This window comes from Brachypodium distachyon, chromosome 1 (genome assembly GCF_000005505.3).
Source record: "Brachypodium distachyon strain Bd21 chromosome 1, Brachypodium_distachyon_v3.0, whole genome shotgun sequence".
Taxonomy (NCBI): Eukaryota; Viridiplantae; Streptophyta; class Magnoliopsida; order Poales; family Poaceae; genus Brachypodium; species Brachypodium distachyon.
Genome location: NC_016131.3, coordinates 28,544,463 through 28,566,398, shown reverse-complemented (window position 1 = coordinate 28,566,398; position 21,936 = coordinate 28,544,463). Strand labels below are relative to the sequence as shown.

At 44.3% G+C, this 21,936-nt stretch overlaps 3 protein-coding genes across 20 annotated transcripts; 1 reads left to right on the top strand and 2 right to left on the bottom strand.

Annotated features, from left to right (window-relative positions):
* Positions 1 to 254: 254 nt before the first annotated feature.
* LOC100845570 (uncharacterized vacuolar membrane protein YML018C) lies at positions 255 to 3,153 on the bottom strand. The gene is made up of 4 exons (XM_003563380.4): positions 2,773 to 3,153; positions 1,695 to 2,293; positions 1,164 to 1,584; positions 255 to 985 (listed from the first exon to the last, which is right to left on the bottom strand). Exons 2-4 carry the CDS (start codon positions 2,286 to 2,288, stop codon positions 675 to 677), a joined length of 1,326 nt encoding a protein of 441 aa, XP_003563428.1. The 5' UTR covers positions 2,289 to 2,293; positions 2,773 to 3,153; the 3' UTR covers positions 255 to 674.
* Positions 3,154 to 5,629: 2,476 nt separating this feature from the next.
* LOC100845269 (bidirectional sugar transporter SWEET4) lies at positions 5,630 to 9,525 on the top strand. Its single transcript, XM_003563379.4, has 5 exons — positions 5,630 to 5,880; positions 6,167 to 6,203; positions 6,330 to 6,708; positions 7,407 to 7,526; positions 9,036 to 9,525. The coding sequence occupies exons 1-5, from the start codon at positions 5,838 to 5,840 to the stop codon at positions 9,210 to 9,212; spliced, it is 756 nt and encodes a 251-aa protein (XP_003563427.1). The 5' UTR covers positions 5,630 to 5,837; the 3' UTR covers positions 9,213 to 9,525.
* Positions 9,526 to 16,580: 7,055 nt separating this feature from the next.
* Positions 16,581 to 20,000, bottom strand: LOC104581402. Of its 18 annotated transcripts, none has more exons than XR_002962360.1 (4): positions 18,876 to 19,994; positions 18,728 to 18,775; positions 17,855 to 17,935; positions 16,581 to 16,916 (listed from the first exon to the last, which is right to left on the bottom strand). XR_002962360.1 is itself a non-coding variant. In XM_024457710.1 (4 exons), the coding sequence occupies exons 1-4, from the start codon at positions 19,826 to 19,828 to the stop codon at positions 16,855 to 16,857; spliced, it is 312 nt and encodes a 103-aa protein (XP_024313478.1). In that variant the 5' UTR covers positions 19,829 to 20,000; the 3' UTR covers positions 16,581 to 16,854. The 18 variants fall into 18 exon arrangements, 2 of the variants coding, with proteins under 2 accessions (XP_024313478.1, XP_010227204.1); XM_024457710.1 differs by lacking the exon at positions 18,728 to 18,775 and adding an exon at positions 17,719 to 17,761 and having other exon boundaries at positions 19,703 to 20,000; XM_010228902.2 differs by lacking the exon at positions 18,728 to 18,775 and adding an exon at positions 17,719 to 17,761 and having other exon boundaries at positions 16,581 to 17,082; positions 19,703 to 19,997.
* Positions 20,001 to 21,936: the final 1,936 nt, after the last annotated feature.

Sequence of the window (21,936 nt, the reverse complement as noted above, 5' to 3'; positions counted from 1 at the left end):
AGAGGATCTTGCACTGACAGGTCCACCAGCTAGTATGTTCGCTTGTACTCCGTATTATTCTCCACTCGATGGGCAAAACAAATAAAGCAAGCAGTATAATCCAGCGATTGGAGGCGACAGAAAACACAATACACATGTGGTCGAAAAAGATTCTAGAGGAAGGCGGCGACCTACATGGAAGGCAAAAGCTTTCAAGGCATATTTCCTTACCATGCTACTGCAAGAAAGGAAGAACAACCTCAGAAACTTAAAGGTGAACAATACAAACATGAATAAACTGTAATAGTTTTTGTACTCCGTATGAACATTGGTACAGACGGCACAAAAACAACATCGTTTCACCTTATACAACAAAAAACTACCTGCACCTATCCTTGAAGCCACACAACGCATCACAATTCACAAATGAAATTCCGTTCCTCTATGAAGCATGGGATACATGATTTGGTACACACATAGGTAGGTATAGTACTACGAGTCTACGAGGGGCCGCAGGGCAGTTGCTCCAAACCGAACAGGCGAAGCTTCACTTCAATCCACGTGCATCTCTTTTGCTGTGGTGCCATGGCAAGGGGAAACAATTACACTGACTGTACTGTGCCATGGCAAGGGGAAACAATTACATTGCTTGGTATTTACACTGCACAAAAAACTCCAAACAAGCCAGGCTGCTACTACGAAACGGCATTGGTAGAGTTTGTATCACTGGGCAAACGAAGGGGGTCATCCACCATGCTAACAATGGGAGTTCCCTGCTCTTGCTGAGGAGGCTGCGGTGTATCAGACGGAATGTTGATGCCAGCAAAACCAACTAATACAGCAGCAGCTCCGATGTAGTTCAACAGATGGGGAGCATGACCAGTGAGTGTGTCCACGATGGCAGCAATTGGAACTTGGATAGTGAGACCAGCTGTGGCAACAGTGGTTGTTGTGAGAAGGATTGCTTTTGCCCACAAGTAGTCACTCAAAACATTGTCCAACAAACCTGCAAGGGATATAACAGCTGACAAATTAGTGGCAATTCCAAGTGGCTATATGAACTATTCTGATATGGCTCGTGTCCATGCCATGTATATGGCAGGAAAGTTCTATTCATATTTGACGCACTGATAGTGCATAGCATGAACAGTAGCAACATATTAATGTGTAAAGAGCAAATCTACCTTTCCCAACAATGAGACCAACTTGCTCCCATGTCAGTCTGTGGAATGGCTCCAGCTTGGCAAAATTCAGCACCAACGCAACAGGAAGGAAAAATAACATATTGAACAGTCCCAAGAATCCCAGAAACTGAGCCATGCTCACTTGACCTTGACCTTCTTTTTCATCAGGTAACTTCTTCCGTATCAACGTGATATACACAGCATATAAGCCAGCTGAAACAATAGAAAGGAAGTCTCCAAGAAGAGGATTTGTGGCAATAGCATTCAGTGTAGTGCCTGAATCAGCCAGGCTAACTATTATCGTTCCTCCTATGCAGAGAAGGACACTGATTAGCTTGACCCATGTGAATGTTTCTCCAAGAAATACTAATGCAACCAGGAAAGTGAAGAGGGTTGACGTGCTGCTCAGGATCGTGTTTGACTGCAAGAACAAAGAAACAAGGACATATATCATAGACCAATTAGTACAGGATTGAGGTACAATAGATGTTGATATGGAACTGGTATACAGCTTTTCTTAGTATCACTTACCGTAACAGTGGTGTATCTTAGAGACAGATTGAATGTAAGCTGTGCAAGAAACCAAAACGGGCAGACTAGCATGCTGACTCTGGCAGTACGAGCACGTGTCCAGCGCCCTTTTGCATCCAACCCTTTGCTACAATCTGCAACGCCTAGCTCTGTATGGCCAGGAAAGTTGGTGTCTGAAGCCAAATTGTCCTCAGGCAATGATTCCAGTGGCTCAGATGAGGCTGCATTGGCCTCCCGCTTGCTGCTATGTAGAAGATTCACGCTCTCTAGGTCAGCGGACTGCTGCAGGTTTGCACCATCTTTGTCTTTAAACTTTGCCCACATGTTATTGACAGAATCCTCAAAGTACCGAGCAACCTCAACTATCGGGATATAGATAACAAACAGAGAATTGCATATGTAGGTAATCAAGAACGGAGAAACACCGCCATCCACGACAGACTGAACGATGTAGCTTGCAGCAATCCATATACCCGCAATAGCAACGATGTAAATCAACCCTAAACACCACCTCCACGAGTCTGCGCTCATCATTTTGGCCCACTTGCTCCTGCTGCAGCTGCTGCTGCTCACAGGGTCATCAACAGACTCCATGTTTCCTATTAGAGAGAAAAAAGATATTAACATCAGCATGATACCTCGAATAACAATTCGATGAGGACAGTACAGCTCTAGTAATCTAGTCCTGGAAGGAACTTGGATTGCGGCTACAGCGAGTAATTCACAGGCATAATTTGAAATCCGAAAGTTAGGGTAACCTACAACAGTTGGTTCAACAACCTTCAATTCATGCCAGGTTTATGCTGTAAAATCAGTAAGCCCTTCCTAACGATTTTTTCAGGGCAAGTAGTGTACTTAATTCAATTCTAAGAGAAACTCCAACCCGTGCCCCACATGCTTCCTCATCACCGAAATTTGGCTAACAGACGAAAAAAAAGTGATCCAAGCCGTTCCCCGTACTAACAGCTTCCCTATTCGCGCCTCCAAGTTCCCCAAATCTATGGACGCCGTAGCGAATCCCATCCGCCAGCGGCATGCCGCAGGGAGAGAGAGTTCGAGTTCCCTCCCGCCATCTCACCTTCTCTGTCCGCCAGCTGCTTCCGCCGCCTTCGCGCCGTGCTCGCTCTGGAGTCAACGATCAGACTCCCCACGCCGCGCCCGAGTTGGATCTCCGCGCCGGATGAGGCGAGACCACGGGGTGGAGGGGAGGCAGGAAAATGACGAGGACGACGCGGCCGATGAGTTGGGGGAGGATGGGAGCTCGAGCTCTGGCCGGTGCGAGCCGGCGGTGGCGGTGGCGGTGGCTGATAAGGCGTGGGCGTCTGGTGGTGCTGATTGTTGGAGGCTGGGTGGGGTGGGGGTTTCTTTCGGAAGGGGATAGCGAGGGAGATATGGGCAGGGCGAATTGTGTTCGAGTGGGGGCTAATGAATGCGGCGGCGGAGACGCCGGTCGCCGGCGGTTAGGAGGAACGGCGGTGAACCTGGACGGAATCCTACGCGGATTGTTTCCTTTTTCTTTTCGAGATCTGGTGTACGGGGGATTGTGGTGTCAAACAGCCCAGTCGGTATCCCTGGAGTGGCCCAGAAGCCAGTCAAGCCGTGCCACCTACTCGTTCTTTTCTTTTCTTTTTTTTCCCCACCTTTTGGCTAATATGAGTATAATCAAAATGTCGTGGAACACGTGGTAAATAAACATTCTCGAGTTATTGTTAACCCAGACAATATGGTGATCACCCGGGCAAATAACGGGGCCCGAACAATTGGAACGGCAGCGGCAATTTTTCTGTTCCTAAATTTTTATCGTGGATTTAGTTCAAATTTGACCTAAAACTATGAAAAAAAAATTGTGAACGGAGGGAGTAGTGGTTAAGGAATTCGCGAGTGACATTGTCCAACGAAGACAAATTATGTGGCGGGCGCACCGACAAGAAATTCCCGGCATGATGAGATGAGAGCGTATGGCTTGATGAACCATCTTCCTCCCTCCTAGTTAATGAGTAGCTGCATTTCTCATAAAAATATTTTTTCGAGTTTTGTCTTTTATACCATTATTAGACTCATAACTACATCAATACCTATCGATTATCATCCACCGATGGTTCTATTAGAATTGAATTTAGTGAATTCTTGTCAACTAACCTCTTTAATTTTTTTTTCAAAAAATTACTCCCATTTGACTTAGTTTTTGAAGTTCCAACTTGAATTTGACCAATTTTGGACCAAAAAATAACCTTTTAGAAGGAAAAAAATATATTATGTGTCCAGGGTTAATTTTAAGAGGGGGTTGTAGTGTGAAGTTGGTTAGCATAAATCATTGTTGCTTGCTCAACTTAGAATATTTTTTTGCCTCACCTCAGAGTGTCCGAATTCGAGTCCAAGCTAAATATTACTATTACCCCGTTCCTAAATATAGGCTAAAGATCTGCCAGAAGTCAAACTTCTTTATTTTTTATCAAGTTTATAGAAAAATATAATAATATAAACAATATCAAATAAGTACACTATAAAAATATATATCGTGATATATTTAATATAACTAATTTAAAGTTACAGATTTTCATAGATTGTTCTATAAATTTGACTAAACTTTAAGAAGTTTGACTTAGGACAAAGTTACAACGTCTTATTTAGTAACTGGCAAAGTGTTTTTTTCCTAAAAAGTTTTGGCTTGTGCTTCAGGAACTTCGTTGTGCTGAAACTTTTTATATTTTGCTATAGAAAATACAGATAAAAACATGCAAAATTTGGTTTGCGTAAAAAAAAAAGATAGAAACTGATTAAAAAAAACCATAATAAGACTGTAGATCTACATTTGCCTGCACCAAGCTTACACCAGCGAGACACTGCAGTCTACAGCTCGATCTTTAGGCAAATGTTCATCGCTTTTGAAAGCTTGGATGCCACAGTATCTTTTTTTTTTTGCAACGTGGATGCCATAGTATCTACAGTAGCATTCTACCAACTGGTTTTTGGCTTCCTCAAAAAGAGAAAAAAAAACGTATGCTTCCGCAAGCTAGCAGTACGTATTTTTGTTCTTTTTGAGAGAAAAAAAAACGTATGCTGCCTGCTCCCTTCTTGCGTTTTTCTTCTTCCCGCTTTACCTCGTGTACCATGGGCAAGCGAAGCCCACAAGGTAGATAGCTGGGCCACGTACGCGTTTAAGCCCAATTGCCGTCTGCTTCAGCCTTCATGACAGCGAAATAGGCACTGCTGCTGCAGACGGCTCCATGCTGTATCTTTATTTTTTTTTCCCAATCTCTTTTTCCGTCACATGAAAAATGAAGCATATATACTAACATCATCAATTCAATAAAAAAAATAACGAGTGTAGGCTCCGGTCTATCGAATCCTTACCCAAATGTTCGCCCCCGATGCTAACCATTCGAGCTAGAGGTGGTGACTGATTGGCAAGAACATATGCCCGAGCAACGCAGCAGCACGCATTTGTCGTGCCCGGATTTGCCATCTGTCTGTACACCCGGCAGAGAACCAAAAAGAAAAGAAAGTTACCTACACTGCAGTACAAACAAACAAAGACAGGACTGCTTTGAGATTCGCGCCGACACGTGTCGTGTTCTGGCCGTGGTCAAATCTGACGAGAGAAAGAGGACAAAGAACCCCTGGACGCGCAAAAGCACGCAGCAGCAGACACCGCTGCTTTGCCGTGACGCGGCGCTGACACCGTATTCGGACCAAAACAGTGGTACAGATATACGTATATCAGAAACAAGGGGAGAAATCAAATGCGACCGGAATATGGCCAACACAGCTCGCCCCGGGCGCTCTGGGCGCCCCTGCCCGTTGCATTTATACTCCCCTGGGCCCCGGTTGTCATAGAGAGAGCGTCTGTGAGCAAAGAAACGCGGCCGAGAGAGAGAGAGAGCGGGGCGAGGATACACCGATACAGGGCGGGCGGTCCCCTCGGGCTCTATATAGAGCACGCCTTGCCTTGGGTGGTTTCTCGTGAACAATCATTCATCATCCATCTCTCTACTCGTCTCAAGGGGGCGGCTCTCTGATCTCTTCTTCGCTCCCTTCCTTCCTTGTTTGTTCTTCCCATCCATCTCTCGCCTCCCCCTTGCTTCGGAGATCTCGCTTTCTAGACCAGTTTCTGCGAACTCGCCCGCCGGGAAGCAAGCCGCCATGGTTTCGCCCGACACCATCCGCACGGCCATCGGCGTCATAGGTGCGTCCCGAACTCGAAAACGCTGTTGCATCCATCCGTGAACCATGATCCGGCCGCGTGTTCGTTCGCTGCAGTCGTTGTTCGTTCGCAGCAGCACGAATGCCGTGTGTTGGTAGTACTACACGGTCATGTGCGGTGCTGGGCTCTTTTCTGGCAACTTTTGTTTTCCCCCTTCCTTCTCTCTCTCGCTCTCGGGCTTTTGTTGTGTTGTGCTTGCACCTGCTGCTTCGGGTGATTAAATATCGATCTGGTTTTGATTTTGGTTTTTGTTTCGATGTCTTTGCAGGCAATGGAACCGCCCTGGTGCTCTTCCTGTCCCCAGTGTAAGAACCGATTTAATCACAATTCAACTGCTTCTAGTTTATTCCTCCTAAAATAAGGCACAAAATGGATCAGTGCTTCCAATTAGATGATGATTTACTGATTTCTGCTGGCTTTAATTGGTGCAGGCCGACGTTCTACCGCATCTGGAAGAAGCGGTCGGTGGAGCAGTACTCGGCGGTGCCGTACCTGGCGACGCTCCTCAACTGCATGATGTGGGTGCTCTACGGCCTCCCCGCGGTGCACCCGAACAGCATGCTCGTCATCACCATCAACGGCACCGGGATGGCCATCGAGCTTACCTACGTCGCGCTCTTCCTCGCCTTCTCCGCCGGCGCCGCCCGCCGCCGTGTGCTCCTCATCCTCGCCGCCGAGGTCGCCTTCGTCGCCGCCGTCGCCGCGCTCGTCCTCAACCTTGCGCACACACACAACCGCCGCTCCATGATCGTCGGCATCCTCTGCGTCCTCTTCGGCACCGGCATGTACGCCGCCCCACTCTCCGTCATGGTACAACCCCCAGTCTCTTTAATTAATTCCCTGTTCTGTTTCTGGTATGTAGGCATAGTACGGGTCGGACGCGTAGTACTACTACGTGTGAGTAGAGTACAGAGTGAGATTTGGTGGTTGCTATTCTATTCGATCTATATTGGTGGAGTAGTATTTTACTAGCAGGTAGATGTCGGCGTCAAGAAAGAATGGTTAATTTAACCGCGGTGGGAATCAGAATAAGCATAGAAAACGAACTGATGATTAGTTTAGGCTTATTTGATTGACCAACATCAAGCCTGGTGCTCTGCGGGATATATGCCCGCACGCATGCGTAAATCCCGTCGTTTCTTTATTGTCCTCCTTAACGGACATGCGTAGGTAAGATATGTATGTGCTTTGATTCCCAGCAGGTGTGTCTGTGGCTAGCTAGCACTTCAAAAAATGATTAGTTCGTTGAATTTAGTCACGAGCAGTGTCAATTTATCCTTGCTGAGTCGCTTTCCCGTTTTCCTCTGATTCTTGTTCTATTCATGCTTTTGATGCCCCATCCATATAAGGTTGTTCATGTTTTTTAGACTAGTTATTGTACTACCACGTCAGGAACTGATCCCTGATCCCCGCAAAAGAAAAGGAACTGTTTCCTGATCCCCGCAAAAGAAAAAACTGTTTCCTGAGATATTAAGATTTGTATTCCTGTATGTTGGCTCGTGCTGCAGAAAATGGTGATCCAGACAAAGAGCGTGGAGTACATGCCCCTGTTCCTGTCCCTGGCCTCCCTCGTCAACGGCATCTGCTGGACTGCCTACGCGCTCATCCGTTTCGACCTTTACATCACTGTAAGGCTTCAGATCACGTTTCACTTATGCTTTCTTATCCATTCAAGCATTAGCACTACGGCCATGCATACAGTACCAGTGATTTTACAGTGGTGAATTCCACACGTTCTAGTAGTGCTATCAAAAGAACTGAGGCTGCAGTTACTGTTAACTCAAGTACATGAATGCATTTGGTGACATATACCATAGGGAGTATGTTTCTGGCTCAGGAGATCCACCCTATTGATTGGATTCCCTGCCCTCATCGCCATTAACAATTCCATAGCGTCACGGGCAGCAGCTTATTAGGTAGGCCAGTTTTGCATTGCACATTACATGTCCGGGTGTCCCATAGTAGCAAGTTGGTGTGGCATCGTGCAGCTCAGGCAGCCCCCCTTGGACCTTTCTGTCCTGCTACTAGCTCGTAGTACCTACATGCACGCACCGGCCAGTTGACTGCACGCATGAGTTTCTCCTGGTCCACCCCAGATTGGCTGTACGCAAAGCTGGTGGGCACACTCGTTTTGATTTGAGCAATTTTGGATAGGATAGGATCATGCGTAGGGGGCGGAGACTCCAAGGCCCTGTGTAGATGTAGTCGCGCACACCAGTTTTTCCTTTTCTTCTTGACTGGCTTCTAGATCGAACGGACCGATATAGTGATATACATGATCATGCATATCCGGCCCTACGAGATCTGGATTGGATATAGCTAGGCCTTGTGGTCAACAATATCGGACCAGATGGCCGGTGAGCCGCAGCAATCAAAAGCGTATCGAATCTGGGCTCTCGTTCCTGTGCATGTAGTAACCGGCAGGCGAGTGAACCGAACGACCGTGACATGCGTGAACAGAGAGATACTGTAATATTGACATTGGTTTGTTGATGATTGGGCCGACGCTGACGGTTGTCTCTGTTGAGTCCTTAAGCTAACGACAACACACAGGCCCGTGTGGCCATGTCCTAGTCAGGAACACAGGTGAATTTGCAAACATATCTTGTTTTTATATTGGACTTCAAAATTAGTAAAGCCGAAATGAAACAGAGGCGGCCGGTAGGTGAGGTATGTATGTATGACGAGCATGGGAGCCTAGTCAGCCAGATGCCACCGCCCGCTGGTCTGGTGCGCCTGATGCAGATGTCTTGTTCAGGTCTGCGTCATGGCCTCTCACGGCCGCACTTGCCCTTTGCGTTCATCAGTGTATCATCTTGGCCTGCCTGACCGCCGCTACACGGTGCACCACACTCGCACGAGGATACGTCCCGTCCTATCCTGCCCTGTCCTGTCCTGTCCATATGAACACACATCATTCAGTGACCCTCGGATCAGGGCTCCTGCTTTCCGGGACCATGAATGTGATCCTAGTTCCATCAGTCCCGCCTTTGCCACACCACTAACTAAGCTTAATTGGATGGTAAGTGCCACATACCGAAATTCAGCAATTGTGCATATGAACCGGTATCTTGTTTAGTGTCATTTCATTTCACTGTTGGTTAAGCTGGATGGTTAAACAAGCTTTGGTTTGGCAGATCCCGAATGGGCTGGGCGTGCTGTTCGCGGTGGGGCAGGTGATCCTGTACGCCATCTACTACAAGTCGACGCAGCAGATCCTCGAGGCCCGCAAGCGCAAGGCCGTCGCCATGACCGAGGTCGTCGTCGACGGCAACGCCACCTCCGATGGCGCCAATGCCGTCGCCCGTCACTAGCCGAGAAGAACAACTACTCCTAACGCGCTGGCCGGGAGCTTATTAGCATCATGGGCGATGGCTCCTCCTGCAGCTGCTGCTTATAAACCTTAATTACTACCTATATACCTAGCGAGTGAAAAACGCTTATATGCTTGCTTAATTTGCTACCTGTCCCGAAGGGATCTCATGTAATGCCCATGATTTGGATTGGTAACTTCTACCCGTGTTTGAAGCAGGATGAAGCATCTTCAAAACTGATCTTTGGTCAAACTGTTATGTGATCGATCTCAGTGATAAATTTAACTATATATGGATTTTTCATAAACATGCACATGAATATGAGTATATGGCTTCTGGTAACATCGCACGGGATTCGTCGATTGATGTTTGATTCATTGGTAGTACTCGGTTAACCACCACATGCCCCGGTTAACTTTGTAAACGTGGCCACTGCATGCAGTGCTTACTGCTACTGGGATTAAAAGATGACCTTGACGTGCACACGACCAAACTTAAATTAAGGGATTAGAACAACGAGATCACATGCCAATTGCCACTGAAAGATGTCTGCAGGTTGTCTTCCAAGTTCAGTCGCTGTCTATTCATTTTTCTCAGTCACTTTCCATTCTGGTAGTGCAAGTACTATCCTATTTCTCCAGCCCAAGAAATAGAATTGTGTGCTAGATCAACCTAACCAGTTTTGGCGACAGCGCAACCGTCAGGCCGAAAGGGAGCACGCGAATTGTCTATCCTGGCATATCATCGAGAGAGATCAAAGACAAATTGACATCAGAAGAGCATTGTTGTCCCTAGCACCCCATTTTCCATCTTAGACGTTAAGATAAGCAGACCGGCTTTCTCTTTCTTTAATTTAAATTTAAATTTCATATGCAGTAGCTAATAAAAATATTTAATTATCTCACGATTAATAAGGTGCTGAGCTGGCGCTTTGTATGTGGCCTTAGCATTTAGTCTCATTCCCTCCCTTAGCATGGTCACTAAGAAATTTCTCTCATCCATAGGTCTGCATAGCATCCAGATACCTTAATGCATTTGCCATTTGGTACTAGTCACAACTTGCACGGTTCTTTTCTTCAAATTATCCCCCGAGAAAGTACCAGGTGGAAACCATCTTTCTCATGGAAACATGCAAACCAAAATATTAACCGTTGGATCAAAGATGTGTGGAGAGAGATGAAAATCATTCGGTAGTTTTTCACCTAGACCAAGTTTGTTTGGAATCAGCCAACACTCCATCCCTTTCTCTAGGATGTGATTTTTTTCATCCAATTATTTTTGCGTTTACACCTTTGAGTATTGTTAAAATGCACCCACAATCTGCAATGATATTTCATTTTTTTGACGGCAACCGCAATGATATTTCATTAATTGCATTGATATTTTATTCTGATTTCATTCATATTTTTCACAAAAACGTGATATTTTATTAACATACTTTATTATTTCATTGAAATTAATCATCAATTCTATATCAGTTGGTATTATTATTTTGGAACATTATTTAATTAACACATCACTGTTTCATCCACAGCATATTCTTAAAATTGCATTGATATATCATAAAAATTTCATTAACATATGCTCCCTCCGTCCCGAATTAACTGTCGTGGATTTGCATAGATTCTTATTATGCAATATATCATTAGCACATATTAATTCCCTGCAATACATAATATGTGTCGTAGGTTGACACTTATTATGGATCGGAGGGAGTACATAATAAGAGGGGTGACTTGGTAAAGTTCCAGATGGCCAAACATAGATATTATTGGAATTCGATTCCAATTCTGCGAATCCGGGTCTAGCATTTGGAAGCCCAAATAAGGTGTTAAGGTTATCATGCATATAAAGAGCAAATATGTACCTTCTTCTTTTCTTGTGAGCTCCTCTTATGTAGAGTTTATACCGTACGTATATATGTATATATGAAAGAATCCTCATTTTCTGCAATTAATGATACTCCCTACGACCCATATTACTTGTCGAAATATTAGATGTATCTATAATTTAAACATAGATACATCCATATTTGGACAAATTTGAGACAAGTAATATGGGTGGGAGGGAAGCAGCACTATGTGGTTGAGCCACATCACCAACAAAATTGAAGCCATATCTCACCATGTTACTTTCAGCATTATAGCCATCGATCTGATCCCAGGCTCCCAGCCATGCCAGCCATGCCAGCCACATTACTCTGTGCCACTTTTCATTATTCTTCTCTTTGACTAACGACATGGTGACGATGCTCTCGTCATTGCTGTAGTTGGTCAATTAATTGCATTCATCGCCGCAAGAGATAACTCAGTCCCATGCTTAGATAGAAAGTTTAGACAACAACTATATATCCATATTTATGATGTACCCTTTAAGGAAAAAAATCGCATTTGCTCACAATATCTTTACCGAAATCTGTCACATATTTGGCAAGATGCCATTTCGCTGGCTCTTCATTGCGACTTTAGTTTTGCATATTTTGTGAGGCGCTAAAAAACTTTGTTTTGGCTAATTGTTTTGTAACATATTGCATTTTGTGTCCATCGGGTGAAAACATGTATTAGCCATCATTTCAACACACTTTACATTCGATACACTTAACGACATCTTTGCCTGTTCTTTGGGTTATTTCACGTAACTTCTTATAACAACATGTATTTTGTGAGTTATTAAATTTTACATTAGTTATCACTTTTTAATTGATTGCGTGTTGCGGTAAAAAAAAACTTATTGCGTAATATGATAGTAAGGTGATGTTCTATCTGATGTTTTTTTTTCTTTCATTTCCATTTTAGCTTTGGTGGTGGCATTGTCATAATTGGTACTCCCTCCGTTCCTAAATACTTGTCGCTGTTATTTAGGAACGGAGGAAGTAGAAAAAAGGCAAAGCAACACAAAATAAGGTACTGGTTTCATTTTCGTAGCAGAAGACAACTACTCTGTGTTCACCTCTTCCATGCTATAAAAGAAGTTAGATATAATGCTTGTTTTGTCTAATTCAATGAAGAGATCGATGGTCAAAACTAAAGCCGAAGTGTTTTAATCTAACAAAGGATAATCCTACTTTGTAATCGTAATTGTCAAAACTGAAAGAAACATGCAGTTATCTTTCAGTAATGACCTCTTGACTATGAATTTTGTTTTCACGGTTGGATCGAGCAATAGCCAGTATCGATCGAACCGCATCTCGATGCAACAATCTCTACTACTATAAACACACAGTTTACCCATGGCTCACCGTCCGATCTAACTACACCGACGTTCAGATTACAGCCGCGCAGCGAACGAAGGAAACACCCCGCCACCAAAGAAAAATAACTGCAGTCCTCTCCTTCCTGCCTTCCACCCCTGCGCCTGCGCCACTTCCTCTCCGGCTCTCCCCCTCCTCCTGTCGCGACCACTGTCTCCCCTCAACCCTCACGATGGCCGTGGGCTCCGCCCTCTGCGCCGCATCCACCCCCACCAGTCACCTCTACTGCACGTTGGCCGTACGTCGTGCGCCCTCCTCGCTCGGCTCTTCCTTCGCTCGAGTCCGTCCGACGCACACTAATCACATACGTAACGGAGAAAAACAACTCCCCTCCACCCCGATCCCAAATCCCTCATGCCCACGCCCATGGGTCGCCACCGGTGCTGACTGCAAGGCGAGCCAGAGGAGCGCGGCAGCGGCGTTGTTGACGGCGGCGGGGAACTGGTGCTCGGGGGCGAGGCGGTCCCGCCGTTCGTCCGTCCTCATTCGTCCAATCTTTCGTCAACCCCCACGTCCATTCGTCCTTAGCTTCTTCGCAGTCTGCATCTGGCTCCGCTCCACCGACCGAATGGCGACCACGCCCGGCAAGGAGGGCAAGATCTCCCACCTCATGCTGCCCTACTAGACCCAACCCAACCCAACTATGCTGCTGATGCTGATTCCGGTGGTGGTGCTCCTGCATCGCGTGCCAATTTAATTTAGCTGCAGACAATAGATTTGATTTGGGTCTTCTATGGTATGGTAGGATTCTTGGAGCCAAAATTAGATCCTGGGTGAGCAGAGCTGCAAGCCTGCATTTGTATCTCAAATCTGGGTGTCAGAACCCAAACTAATTGGAGTTGATTGTTGCATTACTTGCATTGGTTTGGTACTCTATGCTTTTTATGCACTCACAGCATGAGTTTTTGTCCAATTGATATAAATTATTTGACGGTTTTGATCTAATTTGTCCTGTATTATGTCTCTATATTAACTTGAATTATCATGAGTTTGAAGATTGTCTGTTCTGATAAGTACAATGACAGCAGATTGCTTCTGCAATAACTTGAATTTTACATGGTCCGATCCTTCTTAGTTCGGTTTTGATCATATGTACAGTGACGATAGCTGTTAGATTGCAGTATCTATTTAGTATGGACATACGGCATTACATTACAGACTATATGTGTAACCAACTCCAATGTGTAAACTTGACCATTATGTAAACCTGAATCATATCAGTACTAGAACAAAAGGCTCAAGGAAAACTATTTTTTTTGTGGTAGTCCCACTGACCATTATGTAAATCTCAATCATATCAGTACTAGAACAAAAGACTGACGGAAAACTATTTTTTTTCCTGTGCTAGACCCATTTGGTACAGAAAATGTATCCATTCTCTATGTAAAATAATGTTTTTGTCCAATTTTTGTGTGATTACTTTAACTATTCTAATCTGATACATCCCACTATCTTGCACATGACATATTCGTTGATATGCAGTTGTGAGCTAGGCAATTGGTTTTAATCCTAATACTTCTATGTGGTTGTGATTTCCTAACAGCTTTGGTTCATTGTTAGATCATTCGGCAATCTTTCTATGATTCTAACAAAATTGATAACATCACATGTTGAACTAATGATCCTGCAACAGAGTAAATGGGAATGAGGAATAGGGCCCAAGAGAACATGCACCGGTAGAGCTGCAGTGTAAGTTCCTTCAAAATCTTCCATCACCTTGGACTGTTGGTGTGTCTTATGAATAAGGGAAGGTTTGTCTTATGAATTTCTTTTCTGTGCAAACTGTATAAATCTTTACTCTGTCATTGTAAGCAGCTATAGCATAGAGCTTCATGTACATGTTCACTACTTTGAGGATTTTGGATCACAAAGTCTTAGCAGTTAGCACTATTCAGATTACAGCTGTAATAAGATAGAAGGCTCAAGTTTTTTTAAAAAAATGTTTTTTACATGGTAATAGTATTTGTTATCTGAACTTTGTTGCTTCGTATCCATTTCTTATTTGCATGATGTCAGGTTGATATGTCAGCTAACTTGGAAGAGCTTCAGCAGAGAAGGAGCATATTAGCTTTGATGACAAGTCGGCTATAAGAAAGCAAACATCCATGCAGTTACTCCCAATGATTCTAAATTGTTGTTGTTGTTTTAGTTCAACGGAGGGAGTATTTGAGAATCCATGTTTGTGATTTTGGTACATAGGGGTTTAGTATTATAGCATTGGGGGTTATTTGGGTGTATGATATATGTAATGTTTGGTATGAAATGGCAAATGAGAAACAAACTATTATTTTGTATTAAATAAGAAATTGGCTTCAGCTTTTAAATATTGCATAATGTTTCAAATTTAACATGTTGGTCAATCACATGTTAAACACTTCACCCACTGCTTGCCCTATTAGATCTTGACACGTGTTACCTCAGCTTTTGTTGTTCCGTGGCATCGCACGGCTCCTCGCTAGTTATTGATACAGTGATAGGTTCTCTTTGGATGTAGAATGGAGAAGTGACCACTCCAACTTGTGATATATGATAGCATTATATTTGAAGTATGAACATGCATGTACCTCCTTCTCTAAAGTATTTCCAATTCCTTCCCAAGATAATATCAGTCATCTCTAGGCAGTTGAAAAAAAAAGTTGTCTAGAACATGATTGCTTGCCTACACGATTTCCCAGCCATGCCGGCCACAAGCCCACAACCAAGAGTAGGCCCAGGCGAGCCGACCCCATTTTTGGATGGCAAGAACGGGGACACCAGCCTCTGCCGGGCGATGGCAATGGCCATACCACGTCACCACTAGCTAAAGAACAACTCAAAACACGCTATAATCAAGCAAGCACCATGGGCAAGCATGTCCTGCTGCTGACATGGCCATGTATTGGATTGGTACCTACCAGTGGTGGTCTGAAGCAATAGAGATGAAGCCGACAACTCTTCAAAATTGATGTTGCTCAGCTGATACGGCAGTTCAACGAAAGCAACATTGTCTTACTGATGAGAGAATAAGCAGCAGAAACAAAATGGGTTCGAGGACCAGCAGAAAATCCAATGTGACCTAGCCGTCTTGGCTAGATCACCATGGGGCTGTTTTTTTGTACTTATGCTCCGGTTAACCTTGTAAAGGTTGCCACAGCAGTGCTACTCCTACTGGGATTAGGTTATGGTCTTGACGCCCACATGGCCAAGATCCAAGGTTAAGAGAGTGAAGCGACAAACCCTTACGGAAGCACTGTTCCATGTCTCCAACTCAAGAAATAGAATGACGTGCTAGAGCCTAGGATCAGCCTAGCTAACCAGTTTTGGGGATAGCGCAACCGTCAAACCGATCGAAAGGGGGCAGGCCCAGCTGTCTTCTTAGTGTATCCTCGGGAGAGATCAAAGACAAATAATTGGAATCCTGGCAGGCTTGAACACATTTGCCATTTGGGATTAAGCCCCGCACTGTCTAGAATTTTGACAAAGAAAACCAGAACTTCTCAATTTCGGTTAGCAATAGACTAGAAATCATGCACGTGCAAGACAAGTCTCAACGGTGGAGTGTGGTGAAATGGTTTTACATGCTCTTGAGATGAAGCTTCAAAATGTACAGCATCTGGGAAAAAAAACCACACATGTAATTGTAATGTCAAGTCATTTGTATGCTTCCAAAGTTTTATGAAAAGATTATTTTTTAAGATGGACCAGTCAAGATTATGCTTTGCATTAGATTTTTTTTTATCCGTACTCAAAGTAGTCATGATCATACCAGGGGATATACCAACTCAGTAAAGAAATTGACATGAAGTGAAAATTAGCTCTGAATATTTATGAAATAGCTATAAAGAGGTCATAACGATAACTCTAGTGACAATCACAGTAATATAAGAAGAGCATTGCAGTTGGTCATTGACATCCTTTATCTGTCCAAACAGGAGTCAAGTATTTAAACTCATTTAGCATTTAACTTAAATAAGCTTATCTTTTGTTGTTCTCAAGTGGCTTCTAGGAGTCTGGATGGAACAGAATAAGCATGTTTTCCTTCCAATTAATTAAGAAACACGGTCTAGAATTTATTCAAAACATACTAGTAGTAAAAACCTATTATGGAACTGAATTATCTGCACAAGTGTTGAAAAGAATTGAGAAAAGGAGCATTTCTACCTTTGCTTGTCCAGACAACACAGAATTTGAGAATATACATCCTTTATTTCTTAACAATCCACAATGCACGTTCAGTGCTGAGTTAACTGCATACCAAGAACTATTTGACAAAATGCAACAAATATAAAGATAGAAGAAAATAGAAGAGGTCTGTGTTGACCAACAACGAGTGCACCAATCCCTACATAGATGCACTAACAGCAGAGGACAAGGACATTGTCCCCCAGAGCGCGGTGGCACCTTACAATAAATTCAGATGGCAATATGGCGCAAGCAACACATTTCTTCCCTTGTAAGCAAGTCCGCAAAGCCCCCTGCATTACTTCAGTGTTACATAACACACTAAGTTTAGCCATTCAATTAAGCGAATCACCTCGAGCTCTCAGATAAACAGGTGAAGCTGTTTCAGTAATCATCAGTATAATGATATCAAGCTGATAACGCACAGAATCTGAATGTTGTATCTCCCATGTTTGAATACTGTCCATGAAAATAAGGATAAGGGATAAGCAAAGCCGCAAACAGAGAGATTTCCTCATGATAACGACCAGCACCACACAGAAAGGCTGCATGATACCAACAGTTAACAACTTATAACACCATGCTGTTGTAATGATCAAATTCCAGCAAGCCTAGACTATTGTGAATATGTAATGATCTAATATCATAGATGACAATGTGCTAGCAATTTTACAGGGATCTCAAGTTCCGAAATTTTAGCATGCTATGAAAAGTTGATGCTCAACTTTAGCAACAGAGCTAAACACAAGTTGCAGTCATGAAATTTGAACACAAAGAGAGGTATCGGGAGATTTCAGTTCTTTACTACACCGATGTACAGTATGGGGCTGGCTTTAAAATCCAGAGGTGATGGCTATGCAAAAGAAAAGGAAGAACAAAATGATCAATCTGGTATATTGAATAAAAAGGCCTGGGAACACACAGACACAGGAAAGGTAATCTGTACTTAAATGATGAAAGATGTACTCTATGCAAGCAAGGGAAAAAATGGATTTCTGTACCCATGTTAAAATAGAGTCTGCACAGGGTGCCACTGATTTAGATACATATCCATAAACTAAAGACTGCTATGCAATAATAAATAATTTGACTTGCCTTTGATAGTTTTAGATATTGTTTTGTCTGGACGAGGCACCAACTATGCCAATAAAAAAAAGATCAATAGTCGCATGTGGTTGAAAACAAGCATGAGATTGAGCACATATCTTAGAGAGTGTCAAGGTAGCTCTACCTGGATTCCTTGTGGAATGTGGCTCAACACTAGATATACTACCAAGAGGGGATCTCTGTTCACCGAGGCCAACAGAGCCAGCTGCAAGGTTTACAAAAATTATATATTAACACTTCCAACATAGGTAGGTATGAAAAGCTAATATGAAGAACAAAAAATTATGGTGCTGGTAGGAAACAACACATGTGTGGTGCAGTCTGGACAAAGTGTGATCCGCCTAATATTAAAGATCAATATTCAGGTGACCGCACTATGTATATACTATACTGCATATGCCCACCCTAGACGCTTGCCCTCAAAGCTTCCAACTAAGATAAGTAACAGTGAAGAATATGCATGTTGTCGGCATTGTTTCATAAGAACTGGATCTCTTGCAAGAGAAAATATATCTCAGTTGACAAATTTGGTGTTTTAGATTAATAATAAAGTACACGTTTCCAACAAAAAAAAAGACAACAGTCAAGCCAATAAAAATTAAAAGTAATAAAGCTCACGTTTCCAACAAAAAAAACGCTAAGACCAGTCTAACTTGCATGTATTCTATACAGATCTGTCAAATACTTGCTAGACAACACAATACAATAAACCCGGAACTACAAGTCCATCAGATTCTTGCTTAGATAGGCAGAACAAGGAGGACAATGATACACAATTCTACTCCAACAACATGAGTGATGTCTATTGGAGAGTCCTTCCAGTAAGGTTGGGCATGGCCCACCTATCCACCTCAAGTATACAGTGATACCAATGTGTGTCAGGCACGTACGGACCACCTGTTATCTGATTTTTTTTTCAATGTAAGTTCGAAGTCGAATAAACAAGATGTGCTACCACAAACAAGATGCATTGAGAAAAAGAAAGAATACAGAATACATATTTTCCTTCCACCCTCCTTGTATGTCCTCAGGATGATTCAATCCTCTGTCAGCCAACATGATTGTTTCAATGTAAGTTAGTGGATTAGTGGAATAAGTGTATGCCAACCCAATTAGAATTGAGACATAAAACAGAAAATAAATACCTTTCCGATGGTAGTGGCCAGTGGGACACCCATCTTTCTCTTTAAAAAGCTGACAATCTTACTCTTTGGCAGGAAAAGAGTTTCTTCATATCCATCATAAAAGTTCATACCAACAAGATTCCCACCAAAATTAAGAGAAATTGACCACCATACCTTCTTGATTTTACAAGTGACAGCTTAAAGCTCTGCAATCAAGTCTGCTACCCTTGTTTCTATGCTTCACTTCCCCACGTGAGGTCATTAATAATCTTATCTTCTGGACAAATACAACGTAAACTATTCTTAATACTGCAAATAGAAAATTATAGTTTAAATTATAAAATCCTTCCCATTGGCACGTTGTTTCGGTGGGATAAACACCTCGATCTGATAAAGTGAGCTGAACTAACCATCATATGCCTTATAAGAGGATGAGAAATGATTAGAAGCACCAACCCTCTAGCCATTACGATGACTTCTAACCAAACTGGCCAAAGTCAGAATGACTTACTGTGGGCCTCTGCTTCCAGCCACTTTATAAACAAGCTTGTGCATTCAAAAGACCTCGAGAACACACTTTGTTTCTTCTATTTAGGGCTCTCTGCACCCTCTTCAGGCTCATGCTTGCAGTTCGATACCAAAAAGTAAATGCAAAATGCTCAGTAAGAAACTAGTAAGGTCTCGTGCAAGGCTCAATCGTAATGCCCCACATCGATCGGCAACAAACAGAAAGTACAATTTTATTTTCTCAGGTTCAATGATGATAATAATAGTGATAATACAGACCAGTATGTATTTTCATGGGGGAAAATATATATTAAGTGCTGAAAAATCAGTATAAACTTTACCTGGTTGGCTGTGTTGTCCACATAAGAATGCAGCAGAAGGGTCCCGATTTGACGAAACCTCGATGTTGTAAGGCAAATCAGGAGGTGGTAAAACGTGAGCAGATGAGAACAGATTGACACTTGCATCGCGCAACTGATTCCGCGCGGCGAGCAAGGGAGGGAATGCACGACGGAGGACGGGATGCGCCGGGGGGTGAAGTGCGCCGGGCGGCGAGGTGAATCGGGGTCCGGAACTCCGGATGGATAATGGATTTGGGGATCGATGGCAAATCGATGCGGAGAGGTAATGTGCGTGGGTTTTGCTGCCCATCAATTGTTGATTGCCACTGCCAGCCCAATAATGCCCACGGAATAAGTTTGATTTTTTGGCTGGCCTAGCTGGGCTGTCTTTTCTTTTTGCTGGGCTGGCTATATCGGGTTCTTTTTAGCTTGGGCTGTCTATATTCATTCAGTTCGTTCCATCCAGGTTCAGATTTGGACTGGGAATATTTTTTTCCCTTTTCTCTGGTTTAAGGCCAGCTTCTCGTGGCTCGTACGGGTAGGGTTGATTTACCTCACGGATCCGTATCGACATCGCCCTCATGAATGGTATCGAGGGTGTGCACTTCTCACTTCATGGAAATCTACCAGAGTGAAATACACCGTTACTCATGAACTTGACTTGCCCCTGGAATGAGTAAAATGCACTGTTAGTCCTTGAACTTGAGTTGGCCGTGCAATCTAGTCATTATACTCTAAAAACGCTCGTCTGGATCATCGAACTAAAAAATACGCTGCAATACGATCATTTACGACATAGAGATATGTATTTTGCTGACGTAACAGTTCTCTGACATACTTGGCCCACAAACGGTAAACAGAACACGCCCATGCCCGCCCGCGCCTTGACCAACCGCGTCTGCCTACCCCCTCCCTGTGCCGCCGCTCCGGCAGCCCCTCAGCCACCCCTGCCCACGCTGCCGCAATTCCACCCATGCCGTGTCCCATCCAGTTCCGCCTACGTGCCGGCGTAGCGTACCACGCGTTGGACAGCGGCCGAGCGGTGGAGGCAGAGGCAGCAGGAGCCGGTCTTCATCATCGTCGACGAGGCGGGAGTGGATGGAGGAGCCGAGCGACGGAGGCAGCAGGAGCCTTTCGATCGTCGTCCTGCACAGGATGTCGGGAAAGGCGGCCCAATGACCATCTACTAATTCTCATCCAAGAAAAACTAATTCATGACATTCTCCTCGTCTTACTAGATAAATCACTGCTTGAATAAGTTCATGTCGCGTGTGCGGGCATGGACACCGTGAGTGCAAGCACCCCCTTTTTTGTTTACGTAGAGTGGCGCGAGAAGCGCCCCGAACTTCACCGGTAGTACCTTGACTCCAATTGTTTACCCAGGTTTGGGCCACCCGGAGGTGTAATACCCTATATCCTGTTTTGAGTGTTTATTGATGGTGGTGGCTGGATCAAGGAAAGGTTACAAGAAGCACTCGGAGCGGCGAGCTCTAGCCTAAACTACGGCGGCCCGGGGAGGAGGAAGAAGCAGACGGTGCTCTTCTCCGGCGGTCGGAACCCCAACCCTTCTCCTATCTTGAGCTCCCTATGTCTGGACTAACCCTGATGCCAACCTTTTTTGGGTGGAAGCCATGGACCTCTTTTTATAGTTCAAGGGGACACCATAGTGGCGAACTAGGGCACACGGCATGCGTGCTGCTACAGAAGAACATCCTCGCTACAAGTCGAATGTGAAGCTGTCCGCCTACTGTGTGGCTTCTGTCCAAAGTGATCTGTACCGGTACGGAACGCTGGGAAGTCGGACTTGTCTGGGCCAAAACGGTGATAGACGTGCGACATGTAAGTTGGCTAGTCAAAAGGTAAAAGTGAACCTGCCACACCCAGCCTGCAATCCTCGCCGACGAGCGTTACACCGCAGCAGGACAGTCCCAAGAACGCCTCTGAACGGGCAGATTCGTACCAGTCCTGGCTCGTGGGCGCTAAAGTGGGAGCCTTGGACCGGCTGAGGTAAGCAGTGACATGTTCTCTCCCCGGGATCAGACCAGGCGCCCACGCGGATTCTTGCGGCTCCAGGTCTGGGAAAGGAGAGAACAGACACCGGGCTCACGGAAAGACCATTCCTGGGAAGGCGGTCCCGGGATACCCCCTTATCCCCGAAGCCGACAGTTTACGTGCTATCTACAGCCAATTGCTTAAGTGAGTTACCCAAGAGTCGTGGTGTGAGCGGAGGCAAA